The following is a 24,663-nucleotide window of genomic DNA, read 5'->3' on the forward strand; positions in this document are numbered from 1 at the left end:
AAAATGACAACCTTAGATTCTGGCAACATATAAGAAAGAGAACAAATTTATCTGTTTTTGAGGACCATGCATAGGCATTTATGTTAAGAATTTTATTGCACAATCCCCCACTATGTGGTAGAAGGCCATTTCTCTTTGGGACAAGTTGATGTCAGTTGTTGTCATCACACCAACTCGGGCGGTATTTGACCGCTGGGCATTGAGTGGTCACAGTCACAAAGGCCAAAGATTCAAGCAAATATACTGCATTGTATGGAAACAAACAAGTGATTTCATGTTGAGTCACTGGGTCACTTGGACATATGAACTCATATGAACACAACATATGTGAATAAATCATTTCTCTGCCAGAGGACAGCCCTTTTTAAACATTAATGGAGAGGAAAGTGACAATGTGGTTTGTGATACAAAGCCACATTATAAATGTACTGTGGGTGGTAGCACATAGGTTTTGCTATAGTATTTATTTATTTTAATAGAGGACAAACAGATGTGAAAGTGTAAGTAACACCCCTCAGAAAACTAAACCCCGACCCCGACCCCGGCAAATTAAGAAACAAATTCAGAAAGGAAGGCTTAGCCAAGAAACAGAAATGAGAGTGGGGATGAGTGGATAGGGTGAGTGGGGTTATGATCAGGACAAAATTAGTACTTTTGTCAACTTATCTACTTTATCGCTATATTTATTGATTATTCCAGATTCCTCAAGTTGATAACAACTAGTCATAAATCTAGAGACTCTTTTTCTGTGTTGTTGGAAACCTTTATGGCGACAACGCTCTTCAGCTCAGCTGCAAGAGTTGCCTTTAGCCTCTCCCACTTCCTCCGTGCTGCAGGCAGTCTGAAACAGTCATCCGTTTAACGCCATACCTTCACCAACAGTCAGAAAATATCAAGATTTTCACGGAAACATCAAAATAAAACCCTAAATAAGACAATGTTGATTTGGGGGTTCGTTTCACTTTAAATATGCACTGCTCTGAACCTCAAAAACTAAAATCACACATTCTGACAATCACCAACTGACCTATAAGACTTTTTACATGTGGAATAACAGATCAATTAACAGCTTCATTTTAACATTTGAACCAAATACTGAACCGACTAAATAAAACTTTCCTTCTTTGCTTTCTTCTGCAAGAGAACACAAATAAGGACAGTTTTCATCTGTCTTCCAAAAACCAAATTAAATGTATGTTGCAATGCAGAAAATAAAGTGAGCCTGTGTGTGTGTGTATTTGAGCCTGTGGGGGCAGCTGCACAAGTGGGTGAGTTTTGCTGTCAGGTACTGTGGTCCAAGAGCATGACTCATGTGAGAAATAGAAGAGTGGACTGAAAAGACCATATATATGGCCATCTCTCTCTCACACACACATACAGGCATTGCTACCAGATATACTTATTAACAGGTATATGAGCATTATTATTGGGAGAAACCTATAGTGTGATAACCAACTCAAGATTAATAGTTCACTCCATATTAATTTTAAAGTCATTAACTGATCAAAACGACATAGTTCTACACATTATTTGTAAGACAGCAACATATGTAATTAATTCACTGTATACTGTGTACGTCTGGGAATTTGATTGCTGATAGAAGTCATTTGCACTTCTTGGGAAAGCCTTTCAGTAAAAACTCAAGAGCAGCACAGAGAAAGAAAAAATGTAAACAAGTTGAGTATCACTCAGACAGCATGAAGATGTCAGTGCATATGGTCCTTTTTTGAAATTCATTACACATCTGCTTTACTGGGGAAAATCTACAGGCTTTGTTTAAGGTCAGAAGATGTTTATATATTGACTGTTTAAAAGGATGTAAAAGATTTCTGCACTCTGATTTAAAACATGAAAAGTTTAATTTGATTTACCATCAACTATGGGGGATTGCCAAGCTTAGTTCAATTCATAAAATATCAGAATAATAAGGACAATATGCTTACTACAAATCTAAAAGTTTACATACATTTTTTTTAGTATTTAATAGAATTGCCCTTAAACTGTATGACTCAGGACAGATGTTTTAATAAGATTACATTTTGTCAATGAAAATGAAATTTTAATTTACAATTAGTCAGATGCTTCCCATCTAACAATATCACACATTATTAATAATGGACGTACTCCCACCGGTTTCTCAGTTTGTTACAATTTTGGCCCATTTCTCCGGACAGAACAGGTGCGACTAATTCAGGTTAGCAGGCCTCCTTGCTCACACACACCTTTTCATCTCTGCCTGCAAAAGTTATAGGACTGAAATCAGGGCTTGTGAAGGCCATTTCAAAACATTGAACTTGCTGTCTTTAAGCCACTTTGTAAGTCATTTTGTGTTATGCTTAGGTTCACTGTCCATTAGAAAGACCCATCCGTGCCAAGGACTAAACTTTATGGCTGATGTCTTAAAATGTTACTTCAATATTTCCATAATGTTCTTTCTTTATGATGGTGTCCATTTTGTGCATTATGGTATTGCCAGGCTTGCAGGTGCCCCCATTTCCTCTATTCATCTATTACCAGGTTGACCCTTACATGTCACCACCAAAATGGATGCAAGAAAGTCCCCAGTGTCCTTACAACACCATGTTTTGTACCAAAATACCAAGATTTATGGAGGTGCATAGGGTGTTCCTGATACCTTGCATGATTTCTTTAAAATTTTCCTTGATATGATAAAGGAAGCAGTTTGAGAGATGTTGCTTCCAAATACCTCAGATTTTGTGACGTAGCCAATGAGAATCATGTAAGGGCATGACAACATCATTGCAGCTCCTCCTAATAGTTTAAAGGAAGTAAAAAAAAGAAAATCTTTGGAAAAAGAATGTCTGTTAATTGTTCTGGTATTTAGCAGAAATCATTTTGGTTAACTTTACTGACCTACAATAAGTTCAGCTTAGCCTGATTTCATGCCCAACACACAAAAAAAGTAATGTATTTTTAATACAGTTTGTGTTTATTTGCAGGTATCAACTGTAAATGTTTTTACTCAAGCCTCTGCGATCAAAATACAAAGAGTAATAAAATCCTTCTTACTGCCTGCTTATTGACTTTATTAGTCATTTGTTTCTTTTTTTCCACCATCTGAGCTTCAAACACTGTAACTCTAACCAGACCGACTGCCCTACATGTGGACAAAACTTTAATGAGACATCTGTTTACTGGCAGTCTGAGGGCACCAGAGGTGTGTTTGTGCGTGGTAAAGAAAAGAAAAGAGATAGTCAGGGTTTGTTTGGACACGACTGCTTGGTGATAAAGACAAAGTGTAACGGGGTTAGTAACATCATCCTGTAATTCCAGACTGGTCAACCATGTAGTCAGCATAGACTATCCAAGGATCACGCCTTAGTTTTCATCCATCCATTATCACTATCTATAACTCATTTATTCATTCATGTTATTCCGCTAAATTCTCAGTCCGAGCGGAAAAAGTCTCCAGGCATTGCACAGCTCTGTATTACTGAGTACGTCAGTATTTATAAAGCATAAAGTTGCAAGATTAATTGTAATTTTAAATACATTTTTTTAGCAAACTACAAACACATGAATGGCTTATTTTCTTTTGTAAATTTTTTTTAAATAATAATAATAAAAAAACAACAACTGTGCTGAAAAGTGATCAAACATCAACTAATTTTGGCTCCATGGTTTCAGCCATTTCCATAGAAAACACAAACCAAATTTTTTATCTGCACACAAATAAATTTCATACAAACACTGGCACATCTCAGCAAGCCTTCCCCCAGGGAGTGGAAGGAGAGAGCATCCGAGGCCAAGAGGCTGAAAGGGAGAGTGACAGTGGTCTATCTGCGGTCTCCCATCTGGGTGTCAGTCTCTGGTTTCGCCCAGGGGCTCAGATAAGCACAACACAAAAGGGACAGCTATTAAAATTCAAACTACCAGAGAGAGTAATGAAATAGTCATGACAGGTAAGGGAAATCAACACACTCTGAGATGCACACCGTATATATGTGGCCAGGAGTGTAGCAGAAGTAGTAAAAATAAAATGTTTTTGGTTGTCCTGAGAACAAGGAAGACRAAAGGAAATCTAAAAAAAACAACAAAAAAAAACATCTAAAATGGACGACAACAATAACTATTCCATTCTCAGAGTAATACATTTTCCAAAATAAAATTAAAAAAAAGAAAGAAAACAATCCTAATGTTAACAGATTCAGATTAGCTGTACCACTGTTAATTCCTCAACAGGGTCACTGGAAGGAATTAACATGGCTTGATTTTTTTTTTTCAGGTTTTCTTACTTACAGGTCTACAGAATGATTCTAAAGATGAACTGAGTATTGTTTGCTTTTTTAAAAATTTGAACAAAGTAGCCAATAATGACAAAATGTAAAAAAAAAAAATTACAATAATTTGCAAGAAAATATTGATATTTTAAAATAAAAGACGATATATGTACACACCTATGATCTAGTACATTGTTCAAGAAATGAGAATCTCGAGTTTTCCTGGCTATATCTCTGCATGCTTAGCACATCTGCCTCTGGGTATTTTTCACTTCTTTTGTCTGCAGCTCATCTAAGTTCAGTCAGGCTGGTTGGGCAACATTGGTACAGATTATTTTTGAGTCTTTCCAGGAAGATTCAATTGGATAGAAGTCTGAACTCTAGCTGGGCAGTATCCCATTTTCTGCCATAAAATAAATGTCCACAGCATGATGGTGCCACCACCAAGCTTCAGAGTAGGGATGGCGTTGGCCAAGTGATGAGCAGAGCTTTTTTTAGACATGACACTTGGATTTCAAACCAAAGAGTTACATTTGGTTTAATCAGATCAGAGAATTTTGGTTCTCTTAATCTGACAATCACTAAGGAGAATTTTGATTCAATTCAAGCTGACTGCCATGTCCGTCTGACAGTAAATCTATTTTATTGATTAATTGCATATAACAATGTATTTTTTGGGAAAACTTGCTTTTCTTTCAACCTAAGCACTCCTTGGGATTTTGTGATGTCAGCCTGCCCACGGCCAACCACGTTGTTTTTAAAACATGTTTTACAACTTGTATCTAGTTGGACTTTGCCAACTTTCAGAAGGGATAATTGACTTAAGAATTTGTTTTCTTTTTTTTCTTTTTTTTACATTTTGTATTTGTATTCAAGAAAAGAGAAAGAGAGAGAAAAAAAAGATTAAAATCAAAATTTGGGATTTTATTTTTAAGCCATATCGCCTAGTCATATGAAGTGCTAAATTGGTTGAACGCACTAGAAATGTGTGACCCTCTGGGTGGTTCCTCTGTCTCCACAATGAAAGTTCAGCTTAAACAACCATTTGATCATTTGGCATCTGCCTCACGATGACAGACCTGGAAATAGCTCAATTCAGATCCCATACTCTCTAAGACTGGTTGGGAATATTGCACTCTAAATAAATAAATAAATAAATAAATAAATAAATAAATAAATAAATAAATAAATAAATAACTTGGGGTATATTCATGAGTGACACATTGGTCTGCTTTAAACAGATTGCTTCCCTCAGACAGGCCAACTATAGGAAATGTAGGTTGTTACGTCAAACAAAAAAAAAGCTAACCAAGGGACTTTTGCAGTGAGAATACATTTTTAAGTAGAACTTTGTTTTTTTTTTCTTTCCAAATATTTTGACTACTGGGCTTTGACTAATAGCAAACAAAACAGTTCTTCCTTCATAAACCGAACTGATATTTAATGCCAACAGACAGTATAACAAATTATTACAAAGTAAAATGTCTTTTTATGAACTGCAAGCGTTAGAAAAGGAGTGAGGCAGAAAATTCCCCTTTTAACACTGCCTGGACTTCCAAACTGTTTTTAATTGAGAGAATAGATTATGACAAAAGTCAGAATTATGTGTTTTTGTACATCAGACATGTTTTGATTTTTGCTCTTTGATTCTGTGCCTTTGACCAAGTGTTGTTATCGCTGCCACAGTAACCCTTTTCTCCCAGGCAAGAATGAAAACGCTTAGTATTAGATGCCATTATTCCACTCGTCACGACACAAATAACACAAAGCATACTTGATTGTTCCTTTGACTGATTTTTTTTTTCCAACAAACTCAAAGTAGTATTTGCTATGCTTAAGCAAATGAGCACCACATCTGGTGCAACACTGCATCTGTTTAAGAAATAGTGACCATTTGTTTAGGATAAAACTATATTTTGGTTGTTCTGCATCACAAGGTGAAAAAATTTTTTGTCCAAAAAAACAGAGTGAGAAAAGAAGAAAATATAGTCTTCACTCTCAAATCTGCAAATCCAGCTAAAATGTGAGCAATGCTACTAATTTCTAATTCCTTTGCTTTGCACAGTCTCAGATCAGATTGATGAGGGAAAACAGTGTAATCAATTTCCACAACTTTTGTTATACTTAATAAATTCAGGAATAAACTGCACAGCCACAAAGACTGTACAATCAGACTGTTGTGATTCAGAGACCAGGCACCATGAGAACAGGCTAGTAAAGTCTGGCTTTACCTCCATCAATGATCTATGGGGCAGCTGACTTCACTGATGGCTGACATTTATGTGTGACTGTTTATACTAATCTGTCTCTAAAAATATGTCTGTCTGCATATTCTGCCTCGATTTAGACCAGACATGATGCTTAGTAGATATGTGGGTAATAAATGTCTTTGTCTCACACTATGCTTAATCACTGTCAGCTAAACTAGCCCCCAATGTAGCTCTCAAGAGATCATCAGCAAACCCTTAGATGGAAGTCCAAATTTATTGCACATCATCACACATCTCAGAGGAAACATTATGAAAGTCATTATTTCTTTTTAACTGGGTGTGTTCAGCATTTGGGGAAAAATATTTGCCGCTGTTAAATAAGGCATGACAATGATAGTCAACTGTCAGCAACAGCTTTATTAATATATTCTTGCTTAGTAAACTAGAAACACCCACTGATCCCACTGACTAGACTTTAGACAACAAATGTACTTTGTAAATATTCTTCTCCCATTTGCTGTAAGCTATGAAGTAACTTATTCAATATTAAAGTGATCATTTTTCCTAAAGTGAAACCTTGCTGGAATCCTGTTTTAAATTTTACTGAAATGCATCACAGTGAATACACAACAAAAATAAATATCAAATAAACTGCAAGCCATGTGACTCATATTTGAATCCATTCAATCTTCAGTAGGCTAAGTGTGACCTACCTAACAGATAAGGACAGACACGCAGTTGCAAGTGATTCTCTGCTTCATTCAGCTTTTTCCATTATGGGACCATTGAAAAATTAAGGAAATATATTCAAACTGGATTAGACGTTTTTCTTAGTCACATGTGGGAAATGAGCAAAATGGATATTTACAAAATAAAGTCTTAAGTACTTTATTTTAATCCAGTGTTTAGGTATGAATTCATACCTAAACTCTTTGGCACAGGCCTCTCTGTTACCATTAAATGAAACCAACTTTGTGCAGAATGTTGCATATAAAAAGTTCTTTTTAAAGTGGCACCAAAACAAAGCATATTCTAGGGCTCCTAGTGGTCAGTGAAGTCCTTTCTAGAGAAAGAAAGATGGAGTGAGCRAAAGTTTTATGTCAATAATCTTTAACAGAGATAATGTAAGAGCTGAACTTGATTCCTCACTTGAAAAGACAAGCTGAGCGTCAACATCACTGGCTCCAATGAAATAAAGCTGAAGGGCTAATCCAGCTGGCCCTACCACATTCAGCCAGAACCAAATACCATTTGAGTTTTTCTTTATAGCCGACATATGAATATAGTCTGTCAAAAACACAAGTATTTGTTTATTCATTTATTGAGAATCAGCTCCCAGCCAGGTGTGTTGTGCATTTTAACTTCACGCTGCGTAAGTACAACCTCCACACATCAAAGTGTTTATCAAAATGATTTCAGATTTTTTTAAACCAACTGACAACACAATATTGTGTAATAATTATTAAGCTATTTTATTAGTATGTAATAAATGCATTAACTGATCAAATATTTCTAAAGCTCATGCATATTTGCAATGAGCATTGTTTAATATGATAAAACATATTAAATAAAACATTTCAGAAAACCTTGATTTATTTGTTGCATGTAATTAAAAAAAATCCCATAAAAACCAAAACATTTGTTTCTCTTGATTTAAGCTAGAGCTTGGGCTTTCACACTTTAAGTTTTATAATTACAAAAATAAAGCTTAACAAATTAACAGTGAGTAGTGCTCACCTACACACTGATGGGAATTGCAATTTAATTCCTACCATAAAATACTACTGGATGACAGGAATGTTGAACACTACTTTTGCAAGTAAATTTCACATTTCCTAGCAGTGATTCTATTTTACACAGAAATCATGTCAAAATTACATGTAATTGAATAAAAAATTACTTTAAAAGTAGCTGTAATAATTTACTTCTGAAGTAACACAGGCAAAACACTCTGGGACAAAATGTATTTAATTCCTTTGCTGTGCATTTATAAAATGTCTGCTGTGCTTGTGAAATGTTTGGAAAACCGAACAAATTAATTGTTCTTTTTTTTTTCTTTAAAATCTACATTTTATGCAGGGACATCATGATAAACTCAAAATTGTGAAATTGCCACATTTTAATGTTTGGGTTTTTCATAGCTGCATAGGAAGACATTGAAATTCAGTTTGATTTTAAAGGGTCTTTAAGACATCTCATCTCATTTCTTACATTGAGACATTTTGCATTGCAGTGTTGACTGCTGTGCCAAAATACTGCAAGTCTCCCTCAATGCCATTACTTTTACACTGCAGAGATCACCTGTATGATGTATTTATACGTGTACGCACACTCTGTGCCGACCGTGGTTTTGCTCAGAGGAAAATGGCTGTGTCTCATTTATAATTGTCCTCTGAGAGTCATTTCGTTTTCCTTTTCTCACTGCATCCTATTTCACTCTATGGGKTTTTTTTTCCGACTTCTTCCAGCGCCTTTACAGAGTCACAAGGGGAAAAAAAGAAAGGGAAGGGCAGACACGAGAGAGGAGAGGAGAGGAAAGGAGAAGCAGAGGAGTTGAAGAGCGGGAGAAATTGTCCTTATTAAGGAGACTGCAGTTCCATGTGAGAGATCCCTTGTGGGACAGAGATTAAATAGACTGCGTCAGAGGGGAACATGCGTAAGGTGCCACAACTGGAGGATGCGATTAGTATGATCATTGGGGAAGGATGGATGAGGATGGATGAGAGGGGATAAAAAGAGGTAAAGACAGAAAGGTGGGATAAAAAATGGATACGAATGAACAAGGAAAAAAACAGAATACAATAAAGAATAGCTAAAAGTGTGTGAAACATTGACAGGAGGGAGGGGTGTGAAGATATAAAGGAAGGGCAGAGGGTGGCAAAGGAAAGGGACGAATAGTCTCTTGAGCTGTGTACACAATTCAGATGCAAAACATGGAAGTAAAAAAAACACCAAACAACCACAGAAAGCATGTCCAATCTATTAAACGTCTTTTGATTCCCAACTCTGCAAGAAAACCCTTTTTTATTCTTTGATATCCAATTTATTTGTAAATGCTCAAACTGACCTGCACATGCTTGCAGTCTGTGGGAATGACATTGGAAAAATACAACCAACTGAAAACAAGTGTAAACCCCCAATCACTATCTTTTGTGTGACACTTCAGACTCAGCATCTTTATCAAGAATGTGACCAAAATAATACAATAACATTTTAATCCCATAGGAAAAGTGAAGCCAGGGAAAATAAAGTTTTATAAAGATAAAAAACAGCACGGCCATATGGCGTAGGAGTCAGTCACACAGAAAGATACGATGCATTTATAAATCAGACATTGATGCATTCTGAACTAACACATAGCTGACCTTGTTAAAATAAGCTGATGAGGCCAAGATCTCTCACTTCACCAGCAACTGAAACTAAATCTTACTTAGCAATCTCTGATACATTTAAAAAGCCCATTTAAATGTTTGTCTTTTGCTGGCCTCATTTAGCACAACCATGTCATGCATCAGAAAACGTAGTTACGGTGACGTAAGAAGACTCTGTGGCATGCATCACAAGTTAGAGCTATCTAACCTCAAAATTACAATGACTCTTGATGGTCACAGATCCTTTGCAAAAATATGTTATGAACTTTGTAATTAGCTTTGCCCTCTGAGTTATAGATACTTTTGCTCAGTGGTTCTCAGTTTACAGTGGCGTTTTATATAAGCCGTTTTAATTTGGTCTCTAGATGGAATCATATAATATTGTTCCTCAAGCTTGTTTTAAAATGTTTTTCCTCAAGTTTTACAGAGGATCCTTTTCAACTCATTTTGCTTTGATGCAAAGGATGACTTTTTATGATCACCAAATGCCACACTTATCCCAAGTTTTGTTTTTACTCTTCTTGAAATTAGGTCATAAATCCCTATTATGGAAATACAGTTTTGATGTTAGTTGATAAAATCCAATTCATCCATGTCAATGTCTCAAAGGGTCATAATTTTTTTACAAACATAATTATGCAGAATCGTGATTCATGTTCCATGACAATGGCATACAAGTCAGATAAAATGCAACACGACTATTTAGACTGCAGTCTAAATTAGCATGACGCATGGAATTGGCACAAACGGCGTTTTTGTTTTGTTGGGGGGGAAAAAAAACTGAATAGGGACATTCAAACTCCCATGAAAAAGTCAGATATAGGTCAGATATGGACAAAAAACAAAATATTTGAGTTGTTTGCCTGCTGTAAATGTAGCCTAGGAATGCTAGCATCTCTAAATGGTGCCTGTGCCACCCCTGTGTCACAAAATACCCCCAGTAGCAACTTTAAAATCCTGTCATCACATTCTGAAGTCTGTTGTAAAACCCTCAATGTCATTTAAGCACTCTGCATGCATATTTAACAACTATATATCATAATACTAAAACAGACATAAACAATCTAAGATGTACCATTTAATTGGTTTATTTGACAGTGTGTGAATAAAACTGGTCAGAGACATTTATTCATATTAGCTTATAAAACACCATAGCAAAAAACAGAAAATATAATAATCCTCTTGATTTAAACATATCCATATGGTCCAGTATGGAGAAGCAACTCAATATCCAGGGAACCTAAAAACCCTGGATAAGAGCATCTCTGGTGTGTTAAATTAAGTGTTATCAAACAAGATTTCTGAAGCGTTATCGCAGCAATCATCAAAAAGTGTTTTTTTTTTTTGTTTTGTTTTTTTTAAGAGGTATTGAGTATTATGCTAGTCATGTCACGTTTATTTGCATTGCACATTTCAGCCACGAGGCAATTCAAAGAACATTACATCATAAAACATCAAATGGTCACCATGTAAAACAAGCAAACAGTACATTTTGTCAAATGTCATTATCAAAATCAAACAAATACACATCAAATATGTTGATAAATGTTCAACTTCCTACTAATCAAAGATCAAAGGCAATTCTAGTGCCTCGATTTATTAAAAGAACTCAGTGTTTCAGCTGTTTTGTGGTTTTTTGGAAGTTTGTTGCAAATTTGTGATGAATAAAAGGTGAATGTTGTTTCTCTATGTTTGGTTCTGGCTCCAGGGATGTAGAGCAGACTAGAAACAGAAGACCAGAGTGGGTTGGAAGGTAGACACAACAACAACAATAACAGGAGTTTAATGTAGTTTGGTTCTAAGCCATTCAGCGATTTATAAACTAACAAAAGTATTCTAGGGATCAATGATTACTGTCATTACTAACACAAAAGGCAGGGCATTAGCAATTCCCTTCTTATCACTTGCTAGATAAATGACAAAGTGATACTTCAAATTCAATCTAAATTTGGTGCACTCTTTATTTCACTAAACACAGATTAACATCAGTCAACAGTCAAGGTCACATGAAAACAATGTGCTACTTCTTCAGCTCGATGTGCTACTTTCCCAGCATTTCTTCACATTGCAACTAACTCTGAAAGATGTGCGAGTAGAAGGGAGACGCGATGAAGGTTATTGATGTAGAGCAGGTCTATTTAGGCTATACTGCACACTGGCCCATTGGGATACCAGCGACCGACCAGCTCACGGAAATAGAAATGGGAGCGAAGGAGAAAAGGAAAAGAAAGAGACGTAAGGTGTCGCAAGTGTAGAGTGATGGGAGATAGAAGCAGATAAAGGGAAAGTCAAAAGGTTGATGGGGAGAAGGCCTGGGGGAACCAAAGAGAGAGGTTGGGAAGTACAAAGGATTTAGGTGAGTAGATATTAATACTAGAATATTCTAATGAAGAGAAAAAATTGTTGCTTTTCTTAGTGATATTCTAAAAGACACACTGTGACTTATTGTGAAGGATCAGGTATTAATTGATCTAAAAGCCAGTCCTGGTTGGCCTGTCTAAAATCTGACATGATCAATTGTGACTGTTAGCATTGATAAATACCTGTTTGGAGTGAAAACACTAGATTTGCCAGATCCAGAAAAGAAAATCTAGGTCGTAATGTGACACCAAAACATATTGCCATCAGGGGACAGTGGTAGATTATATTTCACATATCTTCAGTACTCTAACTCATTTATCCATTCCAGTAATTCACAAGTTCTTTCTAAGCAACTAAATCCCAAAAGAACTTTATATATCCCTAAGATAAATGAGTTGCGAGATATTTTGCTAAAGAATTTGTCATTTTGACAGATTACATCACAAAGGATAAAATAGCATATTGAAATAACACTGTCAGTACCCACACAGGGAGTCCTTGTGTTCAGAATGGCTATTGTTCAGACAAGCCTTTAAATGCCTGTTCAGTACTTCAGTAACTACTATGCTTCAGCCACTGCATTGTGAGGAGGAACCTATTTCAACCACAACAAAATGTCACAGAAGCTCAGTGTCCAAATTGGATGCCATTATAATGGGACTGACTGGTTGAGAGATGCAAAAGAACAGAGGAAGACAAGCCTCCTGAAGCAGAGAAAGGGAAACGGATAAATACGGCAAAATCTACATTAAGCTAATGTAAGCACAGCAATGTAAATATTAATCTCTGCTTTGGATGAGCAGTGTACAAAAATATTCACATCCCTTAGACTTGTTTGAAATTTGTCACAATAAAACAACAAACTTGAGGATGTTTTATTTCTTCAAACCAGCGATTGGAATTGACAACTACAAAATTCCCACATAATCTATGCCATAGAGATGCTTCTCCGTTGTCAAGTCTCACTCTAACTGGTTAATATCTGGTTCAGTTTGCAGCATTTCCGTTATGGTCTGTTCCTCATTATCATGGACGTGAATATGGGCGGTAATGTGGGTGGGCCGTGAGCAGGAGTTGTGGTTAGCTCCCCAACGATGTTAGCAGCGACACTCAGCAATGGAGAGCCTTGAGGTTGTGGTTTTAATCGATTCAAATAAACCCAGATATTTCAATTTGTCTTCTGAAAATCCCTTGCTGGCCCAAACATAATTAAACACTTCAAATTAGCTGATTGTTTTGCTATTTCTAAAAAATAACTATATTGTAGAAGTTTATTTTTTAAACATTCGCCTTAAAACTTTTTTAATTTAGGTAATGCAGTCAAAAGTTGTAAACCAATATCCATGCATTAGCTTTATTTAAAAGAAAATTTCAAACAAAGAAAACTAATATTATGTAGTTATGGATTTTTATACCGTACAGCACAAAGCCATTGTTCCAACAGAACGTTGACCGGAGCTGGACCATTTCTCACTTCTTCATTGCATGCATGTTCTTCAGAGAACTATGCTGCTTGCAAGACTGCATGTGTTGACATGTGTTCCTGGTGCTGCTCATTATTAAACTCACAATTACGTTCCTCCTCTACACTGTGTCGCTCTCAGACAGACGTTATGTATGCATTTGGCCTGTGACGTAAATCACAGGCCAAACATTTCAACCACCACTATGTTCTGAATTAGAACCTCTGTTTTAAGTCTTTAAGTAAGATTATTTCACTTATAAAGTCTTGTTATAAGTGAAATAATCTGCCAATAGAACTATTACTTTTCAACCCTAGGAACTAGACCAGAAATACTTTTGTGTTTTTGCAGTGCAAGAAGAGCTACATAAAATATTGAAAGACAATAGGTTAAGGTACAGATCTAAATTTGTTGCATTTATATCAAGGTTGGTTTTATTCCAATCCTGTGATTGGAATAAAACAGTTTTTATCCAGATGGAGGGAGAGAGAGAGAGAGACACAGACAGACAGACAGACAGACAGACAGACAGACAGACAGACAGACAGACAGACAGACAGACAGATGTATATGGAAGTGTTTGATCCAAACCATACTCTGTTCACAAAATGGAGTAAGGCTCCCAAACAGAACAAAAATTGCAAAGCTACACATAAAAGTATTTGGCACAAACTTGTAAAAATATGTGGTAAATTGTGTGACAAAGGTGTTTTTATCTTGTATGAAGATTTTTTTTTCTTTTGTTTCAAGAAAGGATTGTTGCATGTACACATATTCCTTCTATTCCTTTTTGGCAAAGATCTTGAGTATGTTCTTAGTCTCTACCACAACATCAAATAGTATTGATGACTTAAGTGCTTTTTCTTCATCCTGGTTCAGCAAAAATAGAAGTGCTTTTATATCTATTACAAACCTAATGTGCCCTACCCAAAGAAACCTTCCAGTGTATTACTGTGTTAAACATTTGCTTGATGAAATAGTTGTACTGTTATTACCAAGCAGTTCACTCTTATCAAAGAATCAGATCACAATCACAACACGTTCTTGGAAACTAAAATCTAGGTTGACAGCTTAGCTTCCAACCTACGACAGAATCATGCCATTAACCTGTTGGCTGTCTGACAGCAAAGCCAAGACATCACCTCACCATTACCTACAAGGTGACACGTGCGTAACTGCATCCTGCCTGCAGGTGTATGGTACAAGGAAGAGGAATACTAAGAAGAGCAAAGAATCAGAGCCAGAGAAACCATTGTCCGTTCTGCTTTTTCCCGGAATTGTGGCTCTTGAATGTCTGGTTTCTTCATAACAGTCAAGCATAAAATGTACAAGAAATATTTAAGCATTCTCTTCAGCAGCTCGAGGTACATTTAACCTCTTGTTGTGACAAAGATATGGTAGGTTTACCATTTTTGTCAGTTCAGATGCTTTATGTCTTCGTGCCTCATAGGATAATAAATTAACCTCAGTGAGGGCATTTTATATATTGTCAACCGCAGCCTCCTGAGATACAAATTACAAACACATGATGACAAAAAGCATCATCATGATCGGATTTCAGGGGTAACATATGTTCTACAGAGAAAGTATAAAGTGGTACAGAGAACAGTTCTGAATTGGAAACCAGTGGAAGTTTTCAGACAAAAATCAAACATGGCAAAGGTGCATCACATCTTGATAATGTACGATCTCAGAAAGAGACATTAAGAAGGTACCACAGAAGAGAAAGTCAGTGTGTCCATTAAATACATAACAGAATATGAATGGGGAAGTTCTGCCTTTTCCGTCATTGTCTTCTTTGTTTCTGTTTGCTCATTCAATGGGGGTTCTATAATGCTCGTAAATGTGCCAATATGTTCAACTTTTGTCACTGTTTGCGTCCCATCTCGTGTGTTGTGTTCACCCAGAATGGTGGAAAACATTCGCTTGTTGCTGTTGCTTGTCGTTCCCTTTGTGTTGAGCTCAACTTCCTGAAGACTGACTAAAATGTGTTGCCTTTGTTTTGGTCTACGCGCAACACATTGAGTTGAACATCTCAAAAAACGGATCAGGAAGTTGACCTAGTCTTCCATAGAGATATTCAAAATGTTCAAAGGTTTTAATACTGACATGCTGTTCAGCTATGAAATGTTAAGTTGGCATATTTAATAAGGATCCTATCCTATGGATTTGTTCCTCCATCTTTCACCATCTTGCTTCAGCCTGTGATTAACTTTCCTCCTGATTGCAGATACTAATGTTCACTCCTTGGTCTAGGTCAGTTGAATTAACATTTAACAAATCAGTCAAAAAATGCATCATGAAGAGAAGAAAACATATCTAAGTTGCCAGGCCACAAGTCCTAGAACCAGCAAAACTATGAAAAATAGTGTGACTTACAGTCCAAAAAATACAGTGGGCATAATTTGGGTCTGGGAATTGTGATTGGGGGAATTATGTTTGATCGAAGCAAAACATTTTTGTGTTGATTTGGTCACATGTGTTGTATCATTACCTTGTTGTAAAAGCTATTCTAAAAATCTCCAAGGTATTTCAAAGAACTTAAATACCATGCACTTTATCAAGCATCACAGATTCTCCACCTTACATAATATTGGGTATCAGGCTCTTCAGCAAATACTCATCCTTTCGCCTCACAGCAGACCAATTTGAAGTGTTTGTGTTACAGACGTCTCAATCTTACTTCATCTGATCAAAGCACATGGTTCCAATTAAAGTTCTAGTAGAGAATGGTGAATGTCACACAATTACGTGTGTGACTGTAATTGAAAACTTCTCTTCTGGCATCACTCCTGGTTGGCATCTATATTTGTCAAATGATCATGGTGGAGAGTCACGCAAGAAACAGGTCACAGTCTTTGCTGTGTTTTGGAGATTTTTCACTACCCTAACCATTAATCACTGTCCATGGTAGAACATTGACATGCCTCAACAGATCACATGGTTCGTGGCCTAAAAAACGAGTCTGTCTATTACATACATATGTTCCAGGTAAACAAAAGGTCAAAACAAAAGGATAATTTGTTTCTAGTTTGTATGACCTAATTAGAAGTTCCTATGCAATCTATTTTTGTGAAATTACTTTAATTAAATTGCTGTTAACGGCTTTTGGTCACCAATGATTGTGCCCCCAGAGATTGTGATGAAAAATACTTTGGTTCTTTGCTTTTTAACTTTCGCAAAGATGACCCCGAACTTCTCTGCATTCTTTTGATCCTTAAGCTTAATTGGATCACAAGCTTTGTTTCCTTTTAGAACAGCTCAGAACAACAACGTTTTCACCCGTCTCTAAAAAGAAGCAGGTTTCTATCCAAGGATCCCAATGTCTCCATTCTTAGAAAACTGAGCAGTAGCCCGACAACCCATCCAGCCCCTAAATGATTAATAGGAATCGCCAGATGGCCTTGTGCTGTTATCAGCATTACCTTCAAAGAAACCCATCCATAAATATATTCTGGGTATCCGTTACAAGAAACCAGACTGCTGTGTAAGTTCAAGATTAACAATTGATCATTTACCTGAGTCGAAATTCAAAGCCATGTTTTCCTTTTCAGTTAAATTTTGGTTATTTCTGTAAAGAATCTTTTGTAACTGGAAGTTTTTTTGACATTTCATAGCAGAATATTTCAAAAACTAAATGGAAGTGCAAAAATGTTAATAAAACAAAAAAAAAAGATCAGTTAATTAAACTGGAGACCTGAAAGGGGAATAAATGTTCAACCCATAACATTTTAATTAGTTAATAATTATTTATGAATATATTTGGTCTCCTCAGTTGTATCTATATGACAAATGTTGCATGACTGGAGTTAGAAAGTCAGACTTCAAAGTAAATTGAGTAGTTCAAATATCACACAGTTATGGTGATTACATAAGAACATGAATAGTAAAGAGAATTTGGCTAGAGGTGACTAAGCATATGGGATTATAACCTCCCTGTGCCAAAATACATTTATACATCACATAAAATAAATTATATATATATATTTTTTTGCAGAACATTAAATAAAAAAGAAAAAAATATGTTTCTTGCTCRTTTGATTCCAGCCACATTCAATTCACACTGGCAAACCCTGCAGCACACCCCACGTGGAGCAGTACCTTTACTTTAATAAATCTGCACCTGATTGGCTGAAAAGGAAGATGACAAGAGATGGTGGGATGCTTCTGGTGGGGAGGGGAGCGATGTGGGCTAAACTGTCCAGAGATCTTTCTGTGCATACTAAACAGATTTCTCACTCACTGCACAGCACATTTTTTTTTATATGCACCTAAAATGGGATCCCCCAACCTCATGTGCTATTCTGATGCTGTGCTTACGTATTCTCCAAATGCTTCAGGAACACTTCTGCAGCTATGTACCTCTATCACAGGTTGCATTTAAAAAAAAAACAAGTGCATACTAATGTAAGGAGTTAATTTGCATAGCCACATACTACACAGTAATGCACGAACAGTATCCTCTCTAAACATAAGATGTTTGATGTAACACACCACCACCACTATTCATTTTATGTGCACGAGTAGAAAATATAGATTTACCTTCAGTGGGTGAGGTTTTCAATCGCTTGCACAGTCCCTCCACTGCCCCATAGTCCTCTTGGAGCTTGACCACTGCCTCTGTGCCACGAAGCTCCATCAACGATCGCAGCTCCATAACAGAGCAACCAAAGCCAGCCGCATGGTTGCCCTCATTTCTTTGGTTCTTGGCATAAAAATCGCTATTGGACATGTCCCCCATGGTGTCAGCTTTCAAGTCAGTTGGATTAGTGTTTGTTATTGCTTATTGAAGAAAAATTGCACAACAGAGCTCAGTCTGATTAAAAAAATCTAAAAATAATTTCAAGCAGGCAATGATGACTAAAAAAAAGAAGAAAATGCAAGTAATTCTTGGGGATAAAGATTATTACAAAAAGAAAAAAAAAATCCAAGGATAAGACGCCTCTGTTTCAGGTTAAACAAATTTTAACAGACGAAAAATGACACTAAAAAAAAAGAAAACTAAAGTCCAGGAAAGAGAGCAACGGTACAGGGGAAGGAAAAGGGGGTGGCAAATCACAAATGGGGAGCATCCAGGTGCTGGACAGCCCAAGTGGTTAGGTCCTGAGGAGGGCAATGATGATGGTCTCAGGTCCTGTAGCTCTCAGGCTCACCACGGCTGCAGTCCAGACCCGCTCCATGTGTGGCTTCCCATTACTGCTCTTCTGCTTTTGCCTTTGTTGCCTCTCGGTCTCTACGTGGTGGTCCTCCCCATCACTGCTACAGAAAAAGAGATAGAAAAGAGAGGGTGTCGAATTCCAGAAACGAATTCGGAGAGGTGAGAGAAGGAGCAGGAAGAAGCACAGAGAGAGGGAGAGAGAGAGAGAGAGAGAGAGAGAGAGAGCACAGGAATGAGCGTTGTGTTCTCAGGGCAGGGGTGAATGCAGCAGTAGATGGTGCACAGCTGAAGGACAGCCTCTCCTGGCTGCTGCAGTAACTGTGCCTCTGCTGTCTCTATCTACTGCTGCTGCTGGTGCTGCTAACCTCATTCTGAGTACACACACTAACTGACAGAGAGTGAGCGAGGACATAAAAGACAAGGAGAGATGAGATTGCTCCTTTCTGGTGCAGAGAGGAGCGGAGTTGTGCGCGGGTGGGAGGCTGGGGCTCCTCTGACGACAGAGCAGGGATGCAGAACGTAACGCTGCGCTGTCACAGGGAGGATGGGCTGAGCCACGAACCCGCTGCCGCTGTCTCACCAGTAAGTAAACTGCTACTGCACTCTGCAGTGACTGACCTCTTCTGTGCAGTCACTCTCTCAATGACACATTCCCCAACATTGTCGTCTAGTAATTATTGGCATTAATCAATCTGGACCAGTTATCCTGTCCAGCAACTACAATGCTATTAGAAAAGCTAAGGAGGCAGAATGTACTTAACTGAAATACTTAGCTAGCTCAAAGCCATAAGCAGTTTAGATGCATTTATAGAACAAGCAAGAGATATAAGATCTCTAATACCAGAATAATTTTAAATATCTGTAGATTAAACAGTAAAGCTACAATAATATATTACTAGAGATCCAACAAGACGTTATATTGTGACCATAATTGTAGGACTTTAAGCTTCTCTGACCCATGTTGTGATCAGCTATGTAGCTAAATATCTGATCATTTTTGGACTCAAAGCTAGCTATGTTTAGTATCGCTGGAGTTTTAAAAAAGGAACCCAAAAAGGTCATAGAAGCTACTACAAAGGAAACTAAGGCATCTATCAAGTAATTTCAGGTAGTTTTCCAAAACTGGAATTAGACGTCAAAATATTCTGGAAGCTAATTGGATAACTGAAAAGTTGGTTTAATTTATCTTTTAGAAGAGCTTAAGAGGGCGTATTTTGCAACATCAACTACATATCAATGGGACTTTAATAATGTCACCGTCTCATCAAAAACATACCTGGAGAAGTGGTTCTGATTCATGCATGTGAGAAATCCTTGAATCTCTCATGGCAAAAATTGTACAAAGATATAAAATTTTCAAATTTATGAGTTTTTAAGTATCACAAACGAAAACGTACATGTTAACAGAAAAATTACAACATATTCAGCCCAACATGTTAAACTAGTCGTTGATAGTTACTAAAGGTATTGCTATTAAAAATAACAGGACTGAATAACATCTGTATTGCAGGTCACTGCTTAACAAAATTTGTGATCAACCACAAAAACTCTGATCAGTGTGTTTTTATGTACAGTTTGCAAGAATGGCATCAGTGACTCAGCATTTGCCACGCTAATCAAGTCTTCACCAGATTATTTAAAGGTTCATCATTAGTAATATTATTCAAAGTGAACCTTTACCTCACCGTTGCCCTTTATCACCACCCACCCACACAGAGGGGGACCTGGAATCAAAGCTTCCAGTTTTGTATTCTGCAGAACCCTGCAGTGACTGGAGTGTCTCTCCATCATCTGTAAATAACTTTGCTTTGAGGTTCTCTAGAAGCCACAATGTTGCAACACCAACATACACTTGACCTTTTTAGATAACAGATCTGACAAAAGAGCAGAGAAACTAAACACAGGCCGACTAGCGTGAGCTCGCAAATATGAAATATCAGTGGAAACAAAAAGTGACCACTCTAGAACACACTGCAGATTTGTTTTTTGTTTTTTGTTTTGTTTTTTTATTATTATTATTAAAAGATGAGTGGATACAGCCACCAGCTGAATGACAGGACGAATTATACAACATTTCAAAACTATAAATGTTCATGTGGAGTCTAACATGTTTTCAATAAAACGGTGCTGATATTTGAGAATAAAAAAAAAAAATCAATGTTTTCATACTTAGTCTCTGTTGAGGCATTTTTACATGAATACAATATAAAAGCGCAGCTGTTGGGAAATCCCCTCTGGATGTTTACATTCAGCTCGACTTTGTTTCAGGTTGAGTATTCAGCAACATCCAGAGTGAGCTATGCATCACAGAGCTCTTGAAAAAGGCGTAAGCTGATAAAGCTTTGATTTAGCCCATCTTCAGGTCTCCTTAGCTGCATGAGAAATCTTAATGCTCCCCAGTTTTTTATGTTTTGGTGCAGTTTTTCCCTCCCATTGTGGGACAATATAGGATACCTCTATTTCTATTTAAAGTTGCTCTAGTTTAAACTCCAGTCTCAACCAAGTCCCCACTAGTTTATGTCATAACAATTAACATAATATTCAAAACGTTTTAACTTCTCCGTTTTATGTTGAATCCGCATTCCTTTAAAACCAACAAAACACTACAGATCTCAGGGTAATCTGATGACAGTGAAACCATCTTCAACTTCTGACAGAAGCTCAAAGATCTCCAGGTTATGTTATAAAACAGATAGACAGAACTGCAGCAATATATGACCTTGACACAGCAGAATGGTCAAAGTTTGCCAGCATGTGGATAAACATCTGTGGAACGAAGGCAGATGCACAAGACGCATTATTGCCCATTAATGTCTGACCCATTTTGAAGTGAAAATGTCAGAGAAGACTGACAATGATAATAAGCCAAATCAGCTTTTCGTAAAGACGGAAGCTAATGTTTTGCACTCGTCCTCATTACTTTTTCACCATATCATAATTTTAGTCATATGTTCTAACTCCAAGCTAGATAAAGCAGAATGTTTTGTGAATTTCAGCACAGCATGTGTCTACGTGTATAATGAGGGACGGTGTGGCCTAAGCAGGTCAAAGACCCAATGTCGAGATGTGGATAATTAGTAAGTAGCTTCTTTACTTTAGGCAAGATGGGCCAAAAAAGATTTTGCTGAATCTGATGGTCTTGTGGTCATGCCCTAATATCTTAGCAAGTCCATGAGTGCTGAATCAGTCATTTTTGACTTTTCAAATATTCTGTTGCAAAAACGTCAACAGGGTCACAAGAGACATTTTGAGGGAAAAAGATGCTAATTTTCTGCAAAGGATTTGAGAAGAATCAAGCGTGAAGCTACCTGTTATATTCAATTTCTCCAACTTACCTGGAGTATCTAAAAGTACAAGATGTTCGGGGTTCAGAGACATCGGTCCTTACCGCTAAGCTAAGGACGGCTGAAACCCGACCTACAACAAACAAGACACATAAGCTGAAGTGTCTGGACCAGACACGACTGGGCCAAGAAATATCTCAAAACAGGTTTAATGCACTGTTCAAATGAGAGTGACTTAACAGACCAGATGGATAGACCAATGGCTGGATCAATAATGGCCACAGACCTCCACTTGGAGTCAGACGCCAGCAAGGGGAGGTGAAGTACTGGTATGGACTGGCATGATCAAAGGGGTGCTGGATGGATCTCTTTAGGTTGAAAATAGGTTTAAAATCAAACCTACTGCCAGTTTTTTGAAGGTGCTTTCGTCAAGCAGTGATACAGGATGTCTGCATCTTTCATAAAAACAATATTTTTTTATGCAGGACAATGCTCCATTACATTCATCCAACTACTGCATCTCTGCATGGCTAATCAGTAAAAGTGTTAAAAGACAAAAAAACTTATGACATTGACCCTTTCCTCAGCTGACCTGAACCAAACTGAGAACTTGTGGGCATCTTAAATGGAAGATTTACAGTGAAGTAAAACAGGCCATCTTTGAAATAGTAAGTACAATTCCCATAAATAAAATAATCATTGTGAATAATAATGTATTATTATTCACAATTATGCATGAGCAAAATGGTTAGGAATTACTTATTCATTTATTTTTGGAGAATTAAGCCAGTACAGAACTGTACTGCTCAGATTTTTCTTGAATTTTTGTATCTAAACAGTCTCAGTCAAAGTAGAGGGTAATTCTGGATAACAAGTCCAAACTTTATGCCAACCAAAGCTTCTGTGATCTCCAACAGGTGATTAGTGACAAATGACAAGAATATAATTCCAGGCCATTAGAAAAACTGACTCAACAACAAGTACAGTACCATGCTTTCTGTAGATGCAGGATATGTTCACATATGTGCGGTTGCTAAAAATATGCTTGCATTGACAGATTACCTGAAAACAGACAAGGCTTAAATCACAAAAAATAAAGGACAGAAGGATGACAAGAGCCTTTATTTTAGTACTAATCTCCAGAAATCTGTTGAATGAGTTATTTTCAGATTGAATATAAGAGAAATGTGGTAGAAGGAACTGTGCAGGTTATGCCACGACATCTGCTCGGTAAAATCCAAGTATGGTTGTTTACAGTAGAGCTTTGCTTTATCAAAATGAAGATGGATAAACAGCAATGATAGCTGCATTTGTTTGAATTACAATGATTTGTAGAGACGATAGTGAAAAAAATGCACAAAAAGGAAATGGTTGACTGTGGGGACATTTGAAGAGAAGGTGACAAAAGTTTAAAAGCAGAGAAGAATGATTTGCATGGCTGACATTATCATTCTAAGCCCAGTCATTTCAACACAGTGAACTTCTCTTGACAATGTAGCTCCTACAAACTGTTTCTGTAATTCAACCCCATCAACCATGACAAAGGAGTAATCACAAAATATTGAAAGAGTGATATAGAATTATAAAAGAAAGGAACTCTAGAAAAGGCCAAAGCAAAGGCTAGGTGCAGTGTTAGTTCCTGAATGTAGATCCTGTGTAAACAGAGGCCGTATATTTTCTGTAAATAATTTAAAAAATGTTGTCCACGCCACAGAAAATAATGTACTTGGTATGCCGGGCCTCTTGGTGGCACCTTGTCTCTTATTTGTGAAAGTGAGGCGGGATTGAGACAGATGGAGCTTTGATATCATCGTTTAAAAAAACATAAAGACGTTGCTCATATGTACACATCGAAACATGAAGCCGGCGTTCTGATCCACTCTAGAGTGGTTTAAAAATTTATTATTTTTGGCCTCCTAAAATGGCGAATGGGGATGTACATGTATATGATAATGTCTATTATCTTCATCTAATTATATATTCATAAATTGATGTATGTAGCAACAAAGGGTCACCTTAGTAAAAACAGGGTGCTGCAGTGTAATATGATTATTTTATAAATTAAAATAGGATACAATAGAAACCTACTGTTTTGGTCTTCCTGTAAGTCCATCCTTTGATCTTGTACATGATATTGTTAACATGATGGCAAACCATTCTCTGTACCATCTTTCTTGTCAGTATCTAACTAAAATTTCACATGCTGTGCTATCCTTCTGTCTGCCTACCTGCATACATGCCAGTTCATCTCCATAATTGTTGGCATCATCCCCATCATTTGACAGTGAGTAATAAGCAACACCTGAGCAAACATTCAAGGATTCAAGAGCATTCAAAGTACACATTTTGAAATCATTAACAGCTTTTCAGCCAAAATACATACTGTATTTATTAGGACTTGTCAAACTAAACAACAAATGGGATACCCATTAAATAAAGAGCTCTGTGGCCAGACGTTGACACCATATGACTGCAACACATAATATGTGTGCCTTTTTAAATGTTTAAAGGATGATCTTGCTAATTGAAGCGAAAATAAGTTTACTATTCTGCCAAAAGAATTAATGTTACACTG

General features: G+C 36.9%; 1 protein-coding gene across 15 annotated transcripts in view; it reads right to left on the reverse strand.

The window, feature by feature from the left end:
• atp2b2 (ATPase plasma membrane Ca2+ transporting 2) overlaps positions 1 to 24,663 on the reverse strand; it is a 119,937-nt gene that overhangs the window by 50,016 nt on the left and 45,258 nt on the right. For 13 of the 15 annotated variants that reach the window (XR_001776620.1, XM_008408526.2, XM_008408529.2 and 10 more), the window contains one exon: positions 18,189 to 18,905. Coding sequence is in view for 14 of the 15 variants with exons in the window: in XM_008408526.2 (XP_008406748.1) it covers positions 18,189 to 18,387 (199 nt within the window). In the remaining variant the exon portion in view is untranslated. The remainder of the gene's footprint in view (positions 1 to 18,188; positions 18,906 to 24,663) is intronic. The other 2 variants (XM_008408527.2, XM_008408525.2) reach the window with 1 other exon arrangement.

Source organism: Poecilia reticulata, linkage group LG5 (assembly GCF_000633615.1).
Source record: "Poecilia reticulata strain Guanapo linkage group LG5, Guppy_female_1.0+MT, whole genome shotgun sequence".
Classification (NCBI taxonomy): Eukaryota; Metazoa; Chordata; class Actinopteri; order Cyprinodontiformes; family Poeciliidae; genus Poecilia; species Poecilia reticulata.